The sequence below is a fragment of the Lissotriton vulgaris genome, unplaced genomic scaffold (assembly GCF_964263255.1).
Source record: "Lissotriton vulgaris unplaced genomic scaffold, aLisVul1.2 SCAFFOLD_293, whole genome shotgun sequence".
NCBI lineage: Eukaryota > Metazoa > Chordata > Amphibia > Caudata > Salamandridae > Lissotriton > Lissotriton vulgaris.
Window position 1 is genome coordinate 1,819,526 of NW_028254211.1, and position 20,600 is coordinate 1,840,125.

The 20,600-nt window shown below is 44.5% G+C and overlaps 1 protein-coding gene across 1 annotated transcript in view; it reads right to left on the minus strand.

The window, feature by feature from the left end:
• The window catches only part of LOC147659640 (von Willebrand factor A domain-containing protein 8-like), a gene marked incomplete at its 5' end in the record, with an annotated part of 1,204,277 nt that overhangs the window by 1,143,888 nt on the left and 39,789 nt on the right, over positions 1–20,600 (minus strand). The window contains one exon of the mRNA XM_086951584.1: positions 5,970–6,134. Coding sequence (XP_086807710.1) covers positions 5,970–6,134 — 165 coding nt within the window. The remainder of the gene's footprint in view (positions 1–5,969; positions 6,135–20,600) is intronic.

The following is a 20,600-nucleotide window of genomic DNA, read 5'->3' on the forward strand; positions in this document are numbered from 1 at the left end:
TGCATGGATAATGGTTGCGTGCATCTGCGGATTGTATGCGTTGTGGCCGGGAGAATGCAGACTTTATGCATTTGGCTTGGGAGTGTCAGAAAGTATGGGAATTTTGGGAAAAAGTGGTGAGCTGTCTCAATGGGGAGTGTGGATTTACAGTGCGATCCGCTTGCTTGCTTATTATGCTGTGTGCCGCATATTAGGGGAGTAACTGGCAGGTTTGTGCGTCTGGCCCTGCTGATGGCGGCTCGGAGAGTGGCGATTACGTGGGGGGGCAGATGCAGACCGAAGGTTGAATTATGGATCAAAGACCTGGTCTATTGTAGAGACAATTTGGAGGCATATGCCGAAGAGTTGCCCGAAATTTCGAGGCCCAGAGACATTTGGGAGCCACTGAGGATGTATCTACTTAGTCAAGGAGAATCTGAGGATGTCCAGTAAAGAGAACAGAGGGGTGCATGTATCGTTGTGTGCGGCTTAGTTAGAAGCTGGTGCGAGATAATACGACACGGAGCCATACGTTGTCAATGATGTGAAATGTTTAGTTTTGTTTCTTTCTGGTTGGGGGGCCTTCCTTGTTTTTGGGGGAGGGACTGTACTTATATTGAAAGCAACCTGTGTTCTGATAAGAATGTAGAGTTCTGCATTAGATGGACTATGTATCTTATGATGCCTGATGTTATAAGCAGATTCAATTCGAAAATGATGTAGACGAATAAAAAATAAAAAAAAAGTAGTGCGACAAGTGAAACACCTGGTACCACATATGTCCATCTCATTCCACTGGGACACCCTCCATATAAACACATTTTTCACATGCCCATCAAATGTAGTTACAAATAAGATATGGTAAACATGTGCCCTGGTTAACCCGCCCACATGGTGCTACCTAAATTCCCAGAAACCACTTCACAGCCTTAGTACATTGCAGAACCTAAGCATACCTTGGTGTGTCTGTGCTAGAGACTTCATGCACATTTGGTTAGTTGCATGCATTGCGCAGGGATCCGCCTAAACAGGCTGGCTCTGTAGGGTAACCTGCTCTTACTTCTTCATTTAACCACTTTTTCAAAGCAATTGTTATCGTATTTTGGTCAGTTGAAAGAGCTGCAGAAAGAGTGTGCTGTGCAACGGTAAACGTTCCTGCGCGATAGGTGTGAGGAACGACCCAATCCCATTGATGTCCATCACACATATGCAACATTTGTTGAGAGAGTCGGTCAAGGGGAGGGAGTGCAGAATATTTAAGTGGTTACAACAAGGTATATGCAAAGGTGAAAGTTCGGCTGAATCTCTTGCCATACATTTTCTGCAGAATCATCATGTTATTTTACATTGAGTTATTCTCAAATAGCCTTTGCATTACTTAAGAAACAGCCAGATCTTAGGCTGTGATTGAACAATGTGCCATTCTCGAATCCCAGCTGCGTCTCTCTTTCCAACAGAGTCTTTGCCCATGCAGGTCTGGTTTCTATCCTTGGTATACAATGGGAACTTTTTTATTCAGGTGGATGGTTCCTTTCATATGCTGAAGAAGGGTGGGGTCTGTCTTCTGGAACTTTGAAGTGGTAGATCACAGAACCCTCCGTTCTATCCAGGCAACCCACAAAGGGATGTTGGGTTGATGGAGCAGATTTCATCTGCAGTCAGGCATTGTTTTATTTTTTGTGCTTCAGAGAGACTGCATTTAAATTGCCACGCTCATTTTGGTGCAAGTTAAAAATATGGCACATGAAAAACATGAAAGTGAGGCCTATTCAGTCTGAAATGCTTTTGCTGAATTAACATGTGGTTTTTTTTCAGTGTAGAGAAAAGTGGACTGTTTAGCTTTGAAAATTAATAGAATGTGTTTCTCTCTTCCCAGCTCATCCCTTATAATCTAAATACACTATTACTGTCTTAAGAGACTTTGACTTGTTGCATATTTTGATAAATATTCTCAGTTAATAGCACCTCTTTTTATAATGTGTGTGAATTAATAATGCGCCAAACACTACACAGGGGGCTAAATGCTTTTTGCATGAAAGGCTATCTAAAACACTAAAGCATGTTGCTGTGTGTGTTATATTAACTGCGTGCGCTATATTAACTGTGTGTGCTTTTAAATTTTACACTAAAGCATAAAAATGCTATGTTTCACATTTATTTTGCATGTTGTCATAAATAATAGAAAAGCTTCTTTACACTAACAGCTTGGCTAGGTAAACATTTATAAGGGGTATTAGTATGGAGTTGGGAAACATAATGGGCTGATTTACATGAAATTAATATTCTATTTGTGTTTGTTTTATTTTTGGGCCTACCATTAAATCGCTGCCTGTGAAACCAGCAAGGCTATGGCTTGCTTTGAAAGAGAAGAGAGCATGCGCAGACTGTGGCAGCTTTCCTCAAACCATGAAGAAGTCAAGGACATCTTGAACTGTACATTCTTGTGATTCTGCCAATGTACCAGTTTGATAAAGTATCCGTCCTGCTGCTCTGTGACAGGAAGGAAGGAAAACTATAGAAACATTTTCCCTAGCAATTGTTGCAAACTTATAAAATGTATTTATTATGTATGCTTCTTTTGTTAAGACTGGTATAGTCAGAATGAGTCAGGGTGGTGAGAACTCACGCCATCATGACTGACCAATCACGTACAGGTTTTCCTGAGATGCAACATTTTTGTGTGGACTGCCAAAAATTAGAGTATAAAAGCCTCTCTGGAGGGGCTTTGGCTTCTAGGCTCATTAGGGGGTGTGTGAGCTCTTGAGAGAAGGAACAGATTAGACCAGACATTCTATGGGTTAGGTACAAGATCGTCACGGGATTCAACCTTGGGCGTCCGAGGAGAGTCAGGTGGGGGGTTCCCTGGTGATTTTTTCCCCAAGTCTTGGCACGTCATATGTTGGCACTGCAGGCCACATTCCTTTGAGGTCTGGTGAAGGAGGGGCTGTCTCACTCCCTGCTTGCTCTTTAGACACAGACAGATGCAGAAGAACAGCAACAGATAGAAAGGCTTTTTAGATTTAGATGCAAACTTTAAGTTTATGCTTTGACTAATTAATTAGGTCTGAAAAGATTTATTTGACTTATGCATTTATTTCTCTTAATGGGAGATTTTTGCAAACTATTTGATTTTTGATTAGCCTTGCAAGACTATTTTGTCTTAGAAACTCTTTAAGAGTTTTGAATGACATTTTGCGCCACAGTTTCTTTCCTATATGTAATGCTTATATGCAGACTGTAATATGTTCTGTATTAATGCTATTTTTCCTGTTTTCCAAATTCTGTAACCTGATTGATATTTTACTAATGAAAAAAGGGTCAGAGAAAAATTAACTTTTGACAAGAAAATAAAACCCTTTAAATACTCAACAACTCTCTTTATTGGCTTAAATAATAATTGCATATTTGACTGTTCATATTTATTTAAAGTCTCCTGAAGGTAATACATGGTGTGAAGGGCCCAACACCTTTTTCAGCGGTAAATTAGAGATAGCATGAGGGTTTTGCATTAAGAAATTACCAGAAGAAATTACCGCTCCATCAGGGTAAACCCTGGATTTGCTCACCTGTATTTTTTGTACATATGCAGTATATTCTAGTGGAAGCGCCAGGACTGACCAGAATCCTGGGCTGTTTTGGAGTGAATATGGGTTGATGCTAATACTCCACCTTATTTAGCACCTATACGGTACTGCTGGGAGATCTACTTAACAACTTGAATGTCACTCTACACCATTACACTGACAACACATAACTCTCTTTTTAGGATGAGGAAACAGAGTGAAATTCACTGCCTGGGGAGGGCCTTTGTGCATTTCAGGGTTGAATTACCATCACTTCCTTAAACTTTATCTAGTAAAGACTTTGTTTTTGTTAATGCCCTTATCCTCACTATCCACCGCACACTACTCCTGCCCTCTACCTCATGTGATCTAAACATGTAAACCACTGGCTTTACCCCAGTGAAGACTCTGGGTTTCACATAAGACTACGCCAATTAGTTTGAGGCTCAGATCAGCAAACGGGTGCCAGTCTGCTCCTTCCATCTTAGAAGAATCAAACTCTTTCTACCTGCCTCTGTCTTCCATTCCAAGGTTCAATCCCTTGTAATCTCTCAACTCCAGTCTCTCTTCTTTCTTTAAAGAATGTTGTACACTCCAATATGCCACTCTATTGGTCAGGGCGCATTTGACAATATCAGTCCATTCTCTTTCAGATCCATTGCAGCTACATCTCCTTCAAAATCTGCTGCCTGACTTTTAAAGAATTAATCAATGCCCATTCTGAATGTGAAACTGAAGATATTTGGTGACTCAACAGGGCCAGAAGCCAGCACCTATCGTACTTTCAAAACATAGTCCACTCAGGCCTTCTCTTCCCCAGTATCTTGTTTCTGGAACTCATTACCCTTAGAGATCCAACTTGGCCAACCCTATCTTAGTTTCAGAAAAAAGTGTAACTAATTTCTTCCAGCTAATCTTTCCTAATTTTTGCGAATTAGAGTTAAGCTCGCCAGTACTCTTTTTTCTGTATTTTCTTTTACTTACATTGTATTTTTCCTTTAGGGTATTCACTTTATCTTTTGACATTCGTATTTATGGTATTTTGTAGCCAAGCGCTTTAGCTACTCCTAATTTTTGTTGTAACATGTACAGTGTTACACTCTGGCCATGGGTTATGGATTTTCTTAAGAACCCTTTAAAACAAAAATGGAAAGATTGACTTATTTTGGGCAGAATGAAGATTGCCTTCAAGTTCAAATTTATTGGTGGCAAGACTGAAAAAGCTCTGCCACCCCTCCCCCAAAAAGATTTTAGGGCAACCCTGAACTAGAAAAGCAGTGTTCTCTCTGGGCAATGGTCTACTAGCTTTGGTTGCAAAATAATGTGCCCTCATCCACAGAAGGCCTCTGTGATTGATTCACACACACTGGAATTATACTGTGCCACTAGTGTCCAGTGCAGGAATTTCAGTGTCTGAAAGATTTGGTCCCAGAGGCAGAGACTCAGGAGCATGCAGGCAGCTACATTCTTGAATCCAGCAATCAATTTTTGGAAGGCTTAATTCAGTATGTTGGCAAAAATGAACAGTGCACCATTGGTGTGCGTCATTTATCACATACATTGCCTGCTGAGCTTTTTCAATGACAATTTGGACCATCTAGACCCTATCACTCGGACTTATGCTGACGTGAAATTTGCAACTTCTAACAAGGGCAACAAGAAAACATTCACTGCTTTTAAAGTAATTCTGGCACCCCTGGATTGGGGTGCCCTATGTGGAGCCTCAACAAACTAAGGTGCAGCAGCCAACAACTTCCACTAAAGCCTTATAGCCCGCCGTAGAGGGCTATACCAGCTATTAAAGGCCCTCTCCAGCGTTAAAGGCCCCTAGCCGAAGGCGAGGGCCTTTAACTAGGGAGAGGGACTTTAATAGCGGTATAGCCCATCTACGAAGGGCTATAAGGCTATTAGAACATTCTGTCACTAGAGGACAGAATGTTCTAACAAAAAAACAAAGCCTTTTGGGAGCGTGAGGGGATTGGAATCCCCTCAGGCTCCCTGAAGCCTTTGTTCACAGCCAGAGCTGTGAAGCTGTGAACAAAGAAATATTGGAATGTTGGAGCTCCAGCCTTATACCAGCCATTATAAGCCAGGAGCACACCATTGTTTCCAATGGAGCTCCCAACATTCCAATGTTCTAATAAATGTTAATGCCCAGTTTAGTCCAAGAATAGGCTAGAGCTGAAGATCTGACCTCTGTTCTGGGGCGATCGCTCAATAACCTGTGAAGGGCATGGGCAACCTGGCCGAAAAAGGCAAACCTCAAGGTACACCAGCCATGGCTCATTTATGAAATGGGCCAAATAAATATTGCACTCAGGTTAGAACAGCATCCTTTCTCGCGTCAGTTTCTCTTTAACGTCACTCAATAAAAATAACAGTTAATCCATAGCAGACGAGTTTAAAAGGCCATGCAAAAGTTCTCACCTTAAAAGGAAGGTAATAAACATCTCTGGCCTGAAACCTGGAGCGCAGGGGCGGGTCGAGCGGGTTTCCCGTGTACTTGGGCACTGGCAGTCCCAGAGCTATAACTCGAAAATGCTCGCTCACTCGGACGATTTTCCAGGCGTCCAGCTCATGTTTGGTGTGTTCCTGCAGAAATCAAAACGCAACAATGAGAAGGTGATAATGTGAGAAAGAAACAAAGACAGCTGTGGTCTGGGCGAGGCGCCTGCTGTTTGCAGCACTTTAATTTTTTTGGGAAGGAGAGAAATGAATACAAGTTTCACAGATCACAGAATCCTCAGATAGAAATCTATTTAATAAAGGTAATAATTCCCAGCAAAATATGTCATTCCTTTGTTAAAAGTTAAAATGAAACGAACTCAGCAACTTGGCATATTCTAACTGGTGAATCTGATTCAAAACATGCCATTTCTAGTCTTAAAATTAGGCTAAAAACTCTCGACAATGAGGTAGGGTGTACCACAACCTGAAAACCAATAGAAACAAGCATTGGCATAGCCAATAGACCTTGTACTGGCAAGCTGGCGCCATCGATATTTTTAAAAATATTTCAAATAGAGGCATATGCTAAAAAATAGAAATAAAAAAACAAACATGTTGCTTCCTAAACGCAGAGGCATATGTTTGCTATAACAATGTTAATTAAAAAATTGACCACTGCATATAATTTTAATAGAACAGTACAGGTGCTTCTCAGCAGTAAGGTGCATATAAAATAGGCATAAAAACTTGTTTTGTGTTAATGAATATCACAGAAAAAATATATTCTTATCGGCTCAAAGAAAAAGTGCACTGACTTGAAATTATTGTAACCTGAAGACACAAGGATAACCAAAGACCAATCCTGCTCTGGTGGGCAGAGGCAAATGTGAAGGGCTACTGAACAAACCATTGGAGAGCTGATCCAAGCTCCTTTTGAGTACGTATCCAAGTATTTTCAATGTATCACTTTTTACGATTACATCAGGTTGGCAACAAAAGCTTAGGCTGTCTCTAGAGCAGACCTAAAAACAAAGGGTACCATATAAATAGGAATCTTCTTCCTCCTGCACTCCTTCGGTTTTGTTCTACGGTCTACGGCGAACCCAAGACCACCTCTCCTTCAGGAAGCAGCTCAAGACCTGGCTGTTCGAGCAGTAACTTACCCCTCTCCCCCAGCGCCTTGAGACCCTCCCGGGTGAGTAGCGCGCTTTACAAATGCCGTGATTGATTGATTGATTGATTGACGTTTTGTCAGAGACACTTGGGACTTGTCAAATTCTGGCATCCTCTGTGGAGAAATCAGGGCTTGGCGTTGATTCCAAGTTATCACTGGATCTCCATGTCATCTCTGTTTCAACTAGTGCTGTTAACGGCAAAGCTTGTTCAGGATAATCCATTTATAGTTTGCTTTCACACAAAAAATCACTAGAGACGAAAAAATACTACTAGTCTGGGTCTAAGAAGTCCTACACATCTATGGCTGGATTTCACGGTTTGCACCAGTAATCAAAATATTTAGTGGCAAAAGCAACATCTGCATTAACTAGGTGCAAAAAGCACTGCCAACATCAATACGTCTGGGTTGTATTTTTAGTTATAAGTCGGACCAATCTGCTTTGCCAGAGCCACTGATTTGTAGCAGAGGAGCAGGGAAGCTGTCGAGCACACAGAATCTCATCAATGGTCTGATGCCAGAAGCCACTGCTTGCTGTGGAACTTGGTGCCAGAGATACAACGCCAGGTACAACCCTTGGCATCCCAAGCAATTATTTAGTTTTGCCGTAAAGTAAAACAATGTGTCTAGTAGTAAAATAAATAACAAAAAACAGGGTTTGTAGTATATATGTATGAATGCAGGAGATTATAGAAATCGATATGACAAAAATGTGATGACTAAGTGTACTTTTCGGATGTAAAACAGATTTTCATGAATTGAAATCTAGTCACTTCCAAGGGGGCAGGATTATACACTCAACAGCCAGTAGCACGAGGTGATAGTTCTAAATTGCTTTGGGCCAAGATGCAATTAGTGTTGTCTCAAGGCAATGACTGAGGGGATTGACCCAAAGTAAGTCAATGGTTGAAGGGGTCTGACACTAAGACTACTCTTTTCATATTGTGAGCAATGTCTGCACACTCAACTGTTCATATAAACCTAAAAAATACATTTCCACTGATCAACTAGAGCAAATGCAAACTTCACAGACTAATCAGCATAAGAAATACATGTTGAACAGACCAGTCAGTGCAAATTTGTTTTCAGACTGGTTTGTCATTACAGAAGTTACTTTGGATTATTCAAACAGGGTAAATATCAGAAAAATATTCTTGAACCCTGGTGTAAAATTGATCATTCACAGGAGCAATCTAGCTATTCTAGCCCCTAGTCAAAAAAAACTGCACTAGATTAAAACTCCATGTACAAATTGCTTATGTCGAGTTAGTTAGCCAGCAGACATGACCATATTAGCTACGCTTTGGTGGCCTTTTACTGAATGGAGCATGCATTTCAAGTCTTCTGTTCACTACAGATCACCGTTATCACCTTCCACCTTGTTTATTGGCAAACCGTGTTTTTGAGCTACAGTTCCACTGCTGATGGAGATCCCTTCTAAGAATGTTTTTGGGTGTCCCTATTCCCTGGAATGGGGGTTATCATTGTCAGTATAGGTAACTCTTCTGGGGAACTCCTTACCACTGTCACTGTACGGTATTGATAGAAACCTTCCATTCACAAGAGCACTTAAATGCAGGCTCTTCCCTAACTGACATAATGGAGGGTCACTTTCCCATCTTGGTTCCAGGATTAAAGCTACTAGAGACAACCTGTCAAAGGGAGGATGGTTTCTGAGCCCTTTCATCTGAGTAAGGGCACAAGACAAGGGTGTCCTCTCTCCCAGTTTCTGTTTGCCCTTGCAGTGGAGTCCCGGACAGTGGCCCTGCAACATATGGTGGGTCCATGGGGGATAACACTGGGAGCGACAAATCACGTGGTCTCCCTCTATGCTGACAATGCTCTGGTATATTTGTGGCATCCGGCTGACTCAGCGCCCATTCTATTCAATGCATGCATGAGTTCAGAGAGCTCTCTTGGCTCCTCATTAACCCGGGAAAATCCAAATTGTTACCACTAGGTAGACTGATTTGGGTGCCACCGGGAGCAAGCTTCCTGAGGTGGGGATCCCCTGGATGACTGGTGACGTTCGGTCCTTTGGTGTCCATTTGATGCACACAGCTCCAACTTATTTGGCTCTAAACATAGGAAGGGTGATGGAGGGGCTCCTAGCATCTGTCCGTTTTTGGAGGCATTTACAGCTTACCCTCATGGGCAGGATAGCCCTGGTCAAAATGATCATCTTGCTGCAATGTCTTTCACCATCTCAGAGCACCTTATATGCGATTCCCAGACATTATTTCAGCACATTGAATAGTTTTATAGTTTATCTTCTGTGGAGCCATAAACATCAACGGGTCAAGCTAAGTACACTTCAAAGAACATGGGGCCAGAGAAGTCTCAAAGTCCATCATCTGTAATGATGTTACATGACGGCACACCTTCAGCATGCGATTCATTTGCTTGACCCAGAAGATAATTAGGAGAAACAACTTTTGCAGGGTACACATGGGGGCAAATCCATACCAGTCCTGTTAATGAGAGGGTTGCAGGTCCATCCTTCCCTACATCATTCTTTTGGTGACAGGTTTTACGGAGTGAGTGGTTCAGAGAGTGCATCGTCACGCGCCCTATGACATGCTGATCTGGGTGCTACAACTCTTCCTACAAGTTGCTGATTCGATGTTGATACAGTGATGGAAGGATGGAAGGATGGAGGCTGTGATACACTGGGAGACCTATATCCCTGAGGACAGTTCATCACAAGGGAGGAGGCCATTGCCTCCTTTTCTTTGGAAACAAGACAATACCTTCAATACATTACAAGATTGACTATGGCCCGTACGGTATGGCCTCCCTTCCCTGAGGCACCTCCTCAATCGAACACCATGATGATTTTACTAGATATGGCTGGTGGGCATAAATACATTTCCCATATCTACAGGGCACTCCATGATGACCTACCACTTCAACCACGTAGCGTACAGTCCAAATGAGACAAAATACTGAGGGAACCCCTCGCGACTAAGGATTGGGTTAGAATACATGAGGGAGTGCGGACGGTCAGTTACAACACTAGATTCAAACTCCTGCAATATAACTTCATAAACCAAGTAGACCTCACTCCGCAGACCTTGCATGATATACAGCCCGCCAGAACTGCCTGCTGTGCACGATGTGGGCCCCCGGAGTCAGAAGTAATTCATGTAGTAGTTGTGCCCATCTCTGTCCTCTTTCTGGCAGGCTATAATACACAATTTGAATAAGACCAAGGGTTGGGAAGAGCCACTAAAGATTTGGCAGCAGTTACTGGGCCTACTTCCTTCTCCACAAAGGAAAAAATCTGAGCAGAAAATGTGTTCTTCTTCGATTCTTGGCCTGGTTCTGGTGAAACGTCGTATAGCGATGGGCTGGCTATGCCCAATATCCCCACATACCTCTCATGCCTGAGAAATGTCTCTGAGTGGGCGGTTGCGGATGAGGTATGCATGAGACACGTACAACGGGATGACCGGCTTGAAGATGACGGGCCCACGCGTTGGAATGTATAGCCCCTGGCATAGTTGCAGCGCGAAGTGGAAGCCCCCTAGATGAGGAGAGGTCACAACTATGACACTCACACAACCCTTTCTTATGAAATTCTTTTGTGCCAGTGGGGGGTTTAGACACGAGATTGAGGGAGGGGGTGTTGTTCTGGGTTGCTTTACAGACAGTTACTTGATTCGTTTCACTAATGTTTCTCAGTTGTGATTATTGCTAGGGTGTTCCTAGGAATTGCTTACCTCTTCATGTGAGGACGGATTCTGTACAGCTCTTTTTTTTGCTAACTTTTATCCACTTTGTAGATTTCTGTTGCACACGAGATCTATTTTGCTTTTATAATATTTGTTTAAATTTCTGTTTCATAAGACTGAGCAGCGGACGCTGACACTATGTACTAAACTAATGCCCCTTCATTTTACTGTGTACGTGAATTAGCCCAAATTTCAATAAAACTTTATTTAGAAAAAATTCCATTGCTGCCTTCTCCTTTCATAAGGAAAAATGGAACGGAAGAATGCAATTGCATGGTATGTAATGTTAGGAGTGCTTTAAATGGGTCTTTCTATGAAACTATGATACCAAAAAGTATTTTATAATGCGACATGCAAGGGTTTTTATAAAGTGAGACATTTTCGTCAAATGCGTTTCAGATCATTGACGTCAAGTCTTCATTACACTTCTATAGTTTCACACACATTAAATACTCACAGTCTTACCAGTTCTTGTATGTTGGCTGGTGCCATTTAAGAGCCACACATTTAATGATTTCACAATAGGTTTTAAACCTCAACCAGATATCATTAAGCAAAGCATTGGCATAGCCAATAGGTCTCGCCTTTGGGGCCTTATAAGTGTTTAGGCAGAGCAATTGACTTTGCCAATGTGTTTAAGCTGTGCTGTAGAGAAGTGTGGCCGCTGTGCAGCATGCTGAAAAGTTGAAATAAAAAAGTGGCAGAAGCATTTTTGTTACCTTATATATGAACAAGAAGGCATTATGTCCAACAGAACGACCACATTAAACAAGCATTTACAATGCAATAGGTTTCGCATTGACGTGAGTTTGAGCTATTGACATTGCAAATAACAATGCCTTTTATTTTTTTTATTTTTTTAAACATAAATAAAAGTAATTGTTATTTACAATGTTAATAGCTCAGACTTGTGTCAATGCGAGACCTATTGCATTGCAAATGCTTGTTTTCATTGGAGTCTAAATGAGCATCTTAATCTGCAGCTGCACAATTATTCTGACCTAATTAGCTTGAGTGGGGGTGGGGCAGGTGGCGGTCTACTCTCTGGGCGAACAACAACCAGGTGTGTTCTCTGCTGGAACAGAGGCACGTCAGCCGCTGCCCCGATAATTCACAGGGACATAGTTATCCGTGTAGCAGGTGCAGTGACGCTGGGGCAGACTGTAGAAAGAGCCACAGTCACCGTAAAAAGGAACCTGTTGCAGGAAGTGGAGTGAGGCGCTGCTTCCAACTTCCGGTCACACATTTCTCCGGCCCCTGTACGCCCGCCCCCCCCACCCTGGGGCACCCAAGAGCGTGCGGGGTGTTATGGTGCCTCTTGAAAGGTTGCTTTATATCCTACAAATATGCCTGGTTTTTTTTTACATAACCGCATTATTGTAAATATAAAAACACTAATCAGAGGAGCCCTCGCATCAAAATCTCCCAGAACCATTTGTGGAAAAATAGATGCCCGTGATGCCTTCACCTGTGGTTTTCTCCTTTGAATCGCTAAACTCGCCCCATTTAATGTAAAAGAAATACGGGAGCACAAACCTCTATCAAACCAGGGGGGGGGGAGGTCAGATTGACATGGTGTTCATCTAACAATGTGTCCACTGTATGGTCAGGTGAAGTGTAATAAATGAGTAAAATGACAACTCAACGGGCGCCGAAAAAGTCTGCATTCTTTGAAACCCAAGAAGGCAGCACCTGGCTCTGAGCCAAGAAAAAATGGAAAACAAACAGATTTAAAGAGAAAAAAATGTGAGGGAAGGCGCTGAAACTCAGCGCACAATACCGGTCTCATGGAGGGGCAGAGATTAGGCCGGTTGGTTTCGGACTGTAGTTTCGGCGTCCCACGGAGATGAGGTTGGCACAGGGGATAGCGGGCGAGGCCCGGCTGCTGCCAAGCACCCTGGGGTAGAAAGGAGCCCGGGCACCAGGAGAGACGAGGCCACGGGTCGTGCCAAGGGCACCCAGTGTCCGCGGGGAAGAAGCGTGAACTTATTTTGCGGCGACTGTTGCAGTGCTCCAGACTTACTACCGGATTTCTAGAGTATGGCGGGAGTTCAGGAGTGCAACTAAAGCAAAGCACTATATGTGCATTGGGTTCGGGGGGGGATTTCTTCATACATGGCTTATATGTAACACCGAATCACTACCTCTATCTATCATTTCAATAAACTATATTTATCTGACAGGATCGCAGCTCTCCGCGCACTGTGAACACCAGGTCACTTTTACCAATATAAAGCGTAACTTTTAGCCAACTCGATAGTACTTTATTAGCTGTGAAGGATGAAAGACTGAACCTACCCCGCCCGTATTCCAACCAGTGGTCGATCACACACAAAGACAGATGCCCCACATTAGACTCACGCCCCACCAAGCAATATATCCCTAAGGGACCTGTGTGCTATACTGCTCGCTCGGGGAACTCTTCAAGAAGCAGGGACAAAGCTGCGTAATTGCTCTGCAGCGAATCAAGTGCCGGTTGGCGGCAGTACAGCCAATGGCAAGGTTAGGCCGCGAAACCGAGACCACGGTTGTAGCGCAGGAGACGCCGTCGCCGTGCACGTGCACGTTGGCTGTCCCTGTGCAAGCTGTGATGAGAAGACACGTAGAGCCGAGGTAGGGGATGTGTGTGTGTAAGCGCCGGGGGGCCGGGGGGTTCTGTATGTATGTGTGTGTGTGTGTGCATGCGTGTGTGTATGCGCGGCTGCGGGGGGTGGGGGCATTCTCTATGTGTGTGTGTGTGTGCGTGTGTGTATGCGCGGCGGCGTGGGGGAGTTCTCTATGTGTGTGTGTGAGTGTGTGTATGCGCGGCGGCGGGGGGGGTCTGTCTGTATGTGTGTGTGCGTGCGTGTGAGTCTGCTTCCAAGGAGCCATGGGAGACAGGAAGCGCGTGTGACCTGATCCGTTTACGCGCGCGTGCACATCACTTGTCTCCTGTCTCCCTTGACTCCTTGAAAGCAGAAACGATCACAATAGAGTTTCGCAGCGACGATCGCTTCGCAGTGCGAAACCTAAAAATGTATGTGCAATAAAAAATGTCCTAATTTTTCTTTTGTTCTTGCAATGCTGGCAACTTGTTTTTGCCTATTCCAATGGTTGTTTGTTAAAGTTTTTTTTGAGGGGGCATAAACAATTGGAGGTTGAAGGTTGTGAACTAGTACCGGTATTATAACACTAGTAGCGGCCAGACACTAGGGGAGAATCAACAGATGGCAGATTCTGAGAGCAGGCTGAGGTGGTGTTGAGTGATGTTGAGGTGGTAGTGGTGGTGGTGACTGGTGCTGAGGCGATGCTGAGGTGATGCTGAATAATACTTAGGTCTTGCTGAGTGATGATGATATGGTGGTGTACTATTGCACAGGCAATGGTGGGTGATACTGATGTGGTGTTGAGTGATGTTGTGATGGTGCTGAGTGAAGCTGTGATGGTGCTGAGTGATGCTGAGTGATATTGTTATGGCCCTGAGTGAGGCTGTGGTGGTGCCGAGTGATGCTGTGTTGTTGTTGAGTGATGCTGTGTTGGCTGTGAGTGATGCTTTGGTGGTGCTGAGTGATGCTGTGGTGTTGCTGAGTGATGCTGTGGTGTTGCTGAGTGATGCTGTGGTGACACGAAGTGTTGTTGTGGTGACCCTGAGTGATGCTGCTGTTGCGCTGAGTGATGCTGCTGTTGTGCTGAGGGATGCTGCGGTGGTGCTGAGGGATGATGCGGTGGTGCTGAGGGATGCTGCGGTGGTGCAGAGTGATGCTGGGGTAGTGCAGAGTGATGCTGTGGTGGTGCAGAGTGATGCAGTGGTGGTGCAGAGTGATGCTGTGATGGTGCACAGTGATGCTGCTGTTACACAGTGTCTTTGCTAGTAACAGTGTGGTAGAAGAGGGGTAAAAGAGGGGTAGTGGGGTCGAAGTGGGGTAGAAGCGGGGTAGAAGAGGGGTGGGGTAGGAGAGGGGTAGAAGAGGGGTAAAAGGGTAGTAGAGGGGTAGAAGAAGGGTAGAGGGGTACAAGAAGGGTAGAGGGGTAGAAGAAGGGTAGAAGGGGGTAGAAGAGGGGTAGAAGAGGGGCAGAAGGGTAGTAGAGGGGTAGAAGAGGGGTAGAGGGGTAGAAGAGGGGTAGAAGAGGGGTAGAGGGCTAGAATAGTAGAGGGGTAGAAGAGGGGTAGAGGGGTAGGTGAGGGGTAGAAGGGTAGAAGGGTAGAGGAGGGGTAGAAGGGTAGAAGAGGGGTAGAAGAGAGGTAGAGGGGTAAAAGAGAGGTAGAGGGGTTGAAGAGAGGTAGAAGAGTAGAAGAGAGGTAGAGGGGAGAAGAGAGGTAGAGGGACAGAAGAGAGGTAGAGTAGAGGTAGAGGGGTAGAAGACAGGTAGAGGGGTAGAATAGGTGTATAGTAGAGGTAGAGGGGTAGAAGAGAGGTAGGGATATATAGGTAAATGAAAAGGAAGCTATCGACTTCAGGAATGTGAAAGAAAGCTCTCCTATCTTGAAAGCTGATTACAAGCATCTCCTGAGAAACACGGCAAAACTTTCAAACCCCAGAGTCGTTTGAAAGTTTCGCCGCGTTTCTAAGGAGATGCTTGTAAACACAAATAACCGGATTCATTTAATTTAACAGTTGGGTCCGCCCAGGATTGCTTAGTAACGCAAATGACAAGGAACCTATCAACTTCAGGAATGTGAAAGAAAGCTCTCGTATCTTGAAAGCTGATGACCCATGACGAGAGAGGAAAGCCAGATGGCGCCTCTGCTAGTAAGTGTGCGCCCGCGCGCGTAACCGCAAGCTCTAGGCCACAGTGGTAGCATTTTCTGAAGCCCTTACTAAAAGTCTTGCTAGAGCAACGCATGTGCTGGCTCAGGCAAGACCTAAAAAGGAGGTATCCTGGATTGTCTTTTGCTGATGAAAGACTGAGCAAAGAAAAAGGGACTTTGTGGTTTGCTCTAGATGACGACATTAGGTAGTAGCCATCCTATTACACGCCCTCAATACAGATGTGTCCTACGTAGGTGCTGGATCTTTGTCAATTTCTTATGACATCCACATAAGAAAAATATTTCTAATATCAATTACATTTAAGTAACTTACAATGTCAGTGGTTATCCTGAAATCTTTGCAAGAATCTGCTACTACTATACCTATGTTTTACACCGAAGGTTTAATGGATGCTAAAAAATGCAGAACCATTCCCGGACCAAACCTTTATTGATTGTTTCTAACATATACTTTGCCATCTTTCTGCTGTGTATATCTTGCACTACTGGTAGCTGCCCAACTCCCCAGGGTTACAGGAAGATGCACACTACACACAGAAGATACAAGGAATTAATCCTCAATTTGCCTACAACACCTATACACAGTGCTTGTGTTTTATACTGAAGATATTACTCTACAGAATGAAGTTTCCATGCCCTTTATTAACCCATTGGCTGCGGGGCGTTTTCACCTGCTGTGCGGGGGGAGGAGGGCCGGGCACGGCGCCGCCATGCTTGTGACGAGGTCAGCTCATCATGAGGCACAGTGGAGCTGCACTCATGACGAGCTGAGCTCGTCACGACCACACCCGTTTTGGAACGTTCAGAACAGCGGGGAAATTATCCCCGCGTGCGAACGTTCCAACAGCTGTGACGAGCTCAGCTTGTCATGAGTGCAGCTTAACCGTGCCTCATGACGATCTGAGCACGTCATAAGCATGCAACGGGTTAAAGGCACCGATGAAGAGTGAAGACACCACTCCAAAAGTAAATGCTCATGGTTCCTACTAAAGACACTAACAAATAACCTGTACATTTCAGGACAAGTGCTGCTGACTCTTACTAAAGTGAATCCCAAGGTCAGTACTGAAGACACCACCCTCCAAGATCAATGGATCAACACTCTCACTAAAGACACTACTAGAGTCACCAGTCTCCAAGGTCACACACTCATCACGCTAACCAAAGACAGAAATAAATATGGTGGTCTACAAGATCAAGATACCATGACTCCTACTAAAGAATCTATTCTACAATATAAAGTCTCTGTTTCTGAAGAAACACCAGAATCAAATCCGCATAACTCGCATACTAAAAATAGTACTGAAGACACTATTTTAAATAGTTTTAGTGTCCATGTCTGTTAACAAAGACACAACTGCAGGCAACATTTTCCAGGGTGAAGCCCTCCAAACTGCCTTCTACTGGGTCAACTGATCATGCACTTTAGCAGGGATTCTATTCCACTAGGTATGCTCTCTTCGAAATATCCTGTAATGCAAGTTTTAATCAATCAATCAATCAGGGACTTACATAGCGCAGCTATTCACCTGTGAAGGTCTCAAGGTGCTGGGGGAGAGGGGGCTGCTGGTCAGACTTGGTGGAGGACCATTTGAAGAGCCAGGTCTTGAGGTCCTTACTGGATTGGGTCAGTGACAGGGATTGCCTGAGGTACAGGGGCACGATGTTGCAGGTCTTGGCGGCGATGTATACCAACCTTCCTCCTGTTCTGGTCTTTTGAATCCTGGGGACGGAGGCGAGGGTGAGTTGGGAGGATCAGAGTTGTCTGGCGGGTACATGGAATGTGAAGCGGTGGTTCAGGTATGCTGGCCCTTCATCGCGTAGAGCTTTGTAGGCGTGAGTGAGGAGTTTGAAATTGATTCTCTGGTTGACTGGGAGCCAGTGGAGTTGTCAGAGGTGTTGTGTGATGTGGCTGCAGTAGGGGATATCAAGGACCGGTCTGGCTGAGGCATTTTGGACGTTCTGTAGTTTCTTGAGCTGTGTCTGGGTAACGCCGGCGTAGAGTGTGTTGCCGTAGTCGAGCCTGCTGGTGATGAGTGCGTAGGTGACCGGATTCTGTGGGGATCCATCTGAATGTCTTTTGAAGCAGGCTGGGCATGCGGAAGCAGGCTGAGGAAAGTACATTGCTTTGGTGGTTCATAGTGAGTGATGAGTCCAGTATGATGCTGAGGTTGCATGCGTGGTCCGTCCGAGTGGGGGGGAGATCCCAGAGTGGCTGGCCACCAGGAGTCATCCCAACTAAAGGGGTGGGTACCGTGATGAGTACTTCTGCATTGTCCGAGTTGAGCTTGAGGCAGCTGTTTTTAATCCTGGCAGCAAAGGCCTTCATTCCACTGTGAAAATTGTTTCTGGCGTTTGTGGGTTCATTGGTGAGGGAGAGCATCAGCAGGGTGTCGTCGGTGTAGGAGACTATGTTGAGTCTGTGGGCTCTGACGATGGTTGCGAGGGGGGCCATTTAGACGTTGAAGAGGGCGGGGCTCAGGGAGGAACCATGGGGTACTCCACAGCTGATCTCCATGGGTTTTGAGAGGAACGGTGGTAGGCTGACTCACTGGGTTCGGCTGGTGAGGAAGGAGTGGATCCAGTCCGAAGACTTGTCAAGGATGCCGGCATCGTGGAGTCTTGTGAATAAGGTGCCGTGGGAGACGGTGTCGAATGTGGCCGGGAGGTCTAGTAGGATGAGGGCTTCGGTCTCTCCCCGGTCGAGGAGGTAGCGGGTGTCGTCTTGTGCGGCGAGGTGTACAGCCTCAGTATAAATGCAGAGCTGAAACAAATGGAAAAATCACCCCAACTTTTTTTTTTCGAGTTGTGATGCGATTCTGCAACATTCTTTGCACCTTTGACAGCAAATCAAGCTACAGCTTTTCCAGACCATAACTCTGTGATCTACTCTGCAACATCTACTTTGTTCTTCAACATCACACCACAGCTTTTAACTGGAAGGTTTCTTTTCACTGATACCTGTACCCAGGTAGTGGACAGTCCATTCTATGCCCGTTGAAAGCATTTATGTTCCTTTTTTGCTTTCAGATAGCTGAAGTTTCCAAAGACGGAGGTCCAGAAACATTTACCCTTGACTCAGATCCTTTACCTTTTATTGGGGTTTTGGTATTAGTGGCTAATTAATTTGGGTTGCCATTTCTACTGTTGCCAGATGTGATAATCATAACAATGGTGTTGAAGTCAATTTAATAGAGGTTACTTTATCAAGTGCTGGAACAAAATACTTAGTATTATTTATATGTATTTATTTATTTATTTATACATTTAAAAAGCACACAACTAACAAACAGGGTCTCATGTAATGTAATGTAATGGGGTTTTTGTAAAGCGCAGGCTGCACTCCAAGGAGCATCTTTGCCCTGTAGATAGAGAGTCAAAATCAGACGTCTGGTAGGTATGGTGGGGGAGGAGGGAAGTTGTCTAGACAAGGTTTTTACATTGTTCTTCGGAAAGGGTGAAGATCCAAGTTTTGAGGGGGTTTCCGAAGATTGATTCTGTGGGAATTTGACGGAGATGATGGGGGGAGAGTATTCCAGGCTTTGGAGCCTAGTACCGCCAGGGATTTACCTCCTTTAGTCTTGAGTCTGAATTTGGGAATGGTGAGAAGGTTGACCACTTTAGATCTGAGACATCGTGTGGGGGTGTAGTGTTTAAACATTCTTAATATGTAGTTGGGTCCCTTTCCATTGAAAGCCCTGAAGGTGATCAGTAGAATTTTAAAGAGCACCCTTTTATAGATGGGCAGCCAGTGTAGGATGTTCATTGCTGCTGTGGCCGAGGTTCTCTTCTTCCAGCCTAACACTAGTCTGGCTGCAGCATGTTGCACCATCTGTAGTTTGTGACAGACTTCTCTATTAGTCCCTGTATACAGACTATTACAATAGTCGATGCGGGAAGTTATGAGGGCTACTGCGACCGTTTTCCTTGCGGAGATGGGGATTAGGTCGAAAAATTTCCTGAGCCCTTTTATAATTCCAAAGCAGGTCCCTGCTACAGCCGTGGCTTGCTGTTTAAAACTCAGGGAGGGGTCAAATTTGATCCCTAGGTTGCGGATTGAGGAGGCAGTACTTGGGGGGGCAATAGCGTCCTCTGGCCACCAGGAGGTGGGGTTGAAGGTATTTCCTTTACCAAAGGGTAGGATTTCAGTTTTCCCAGTATTGCACTTGAGATGGTTTAAGTTCATCCATTTGAACGTGGCAGTAAGGCAGTTTTGGAGCTTTGTTTCGGCTTCACAGGTGTCATCCTCCATAACCAGAATGAGCTGTGCATCGTCTGCGTATGCGATGGTATCTATCCCAAAGGATGAGATGAGGGTGAATTGCATCTCATGGCATTGGACAAGACAGCAAGCAAGCCGCAAGCTGCTAGACAGCAGCCCAGGATATAGATTTAAACTTGGCGGCCATAAAGGAAAGTCTTTAGGTTCTTACGGAAGGTTAGCAGATAGTGACTGTTCCTGAGCTCAATTGGGAGAGAGTTCTAGAGTTTTTGGCCCAAGTAAGAAAACGAGCATTTATTTATTTATTTATTATTGAAATTTGTAAAGCGCGCACAAATGCCCATGAGTGCTCGGCGTTTTAAACTCAGAATCGTGGCTCTCCTGATGTGGTTCCTGAGGGTTACTGGTTAAACAGCCAGGTCTTTAAACTTTTACGAAAAGAGAAAAGAGAGTGACTTAACCTAATTGACAGAGGAAGGGAATTCCAAAGTCGAGCTGCCGTAACTGGGAAATGTCTGTCACCCCAGGAGACTGTTTTTGTACGGGGAATAATTAATTGGTGTCATCGATCTTAGTTGCCTTGGAGGATGATATGGTGTAAACTGGTTCCTTAGACACTGCGGACCTAAGTTATGCAATGCTTTGAATACTAGGCAGAGTGTTTTAAATTTTATTCGATTTTTAATCGTTAACCAATGAAAATTCCGAATAGTTTGAACTATAGGTTTGA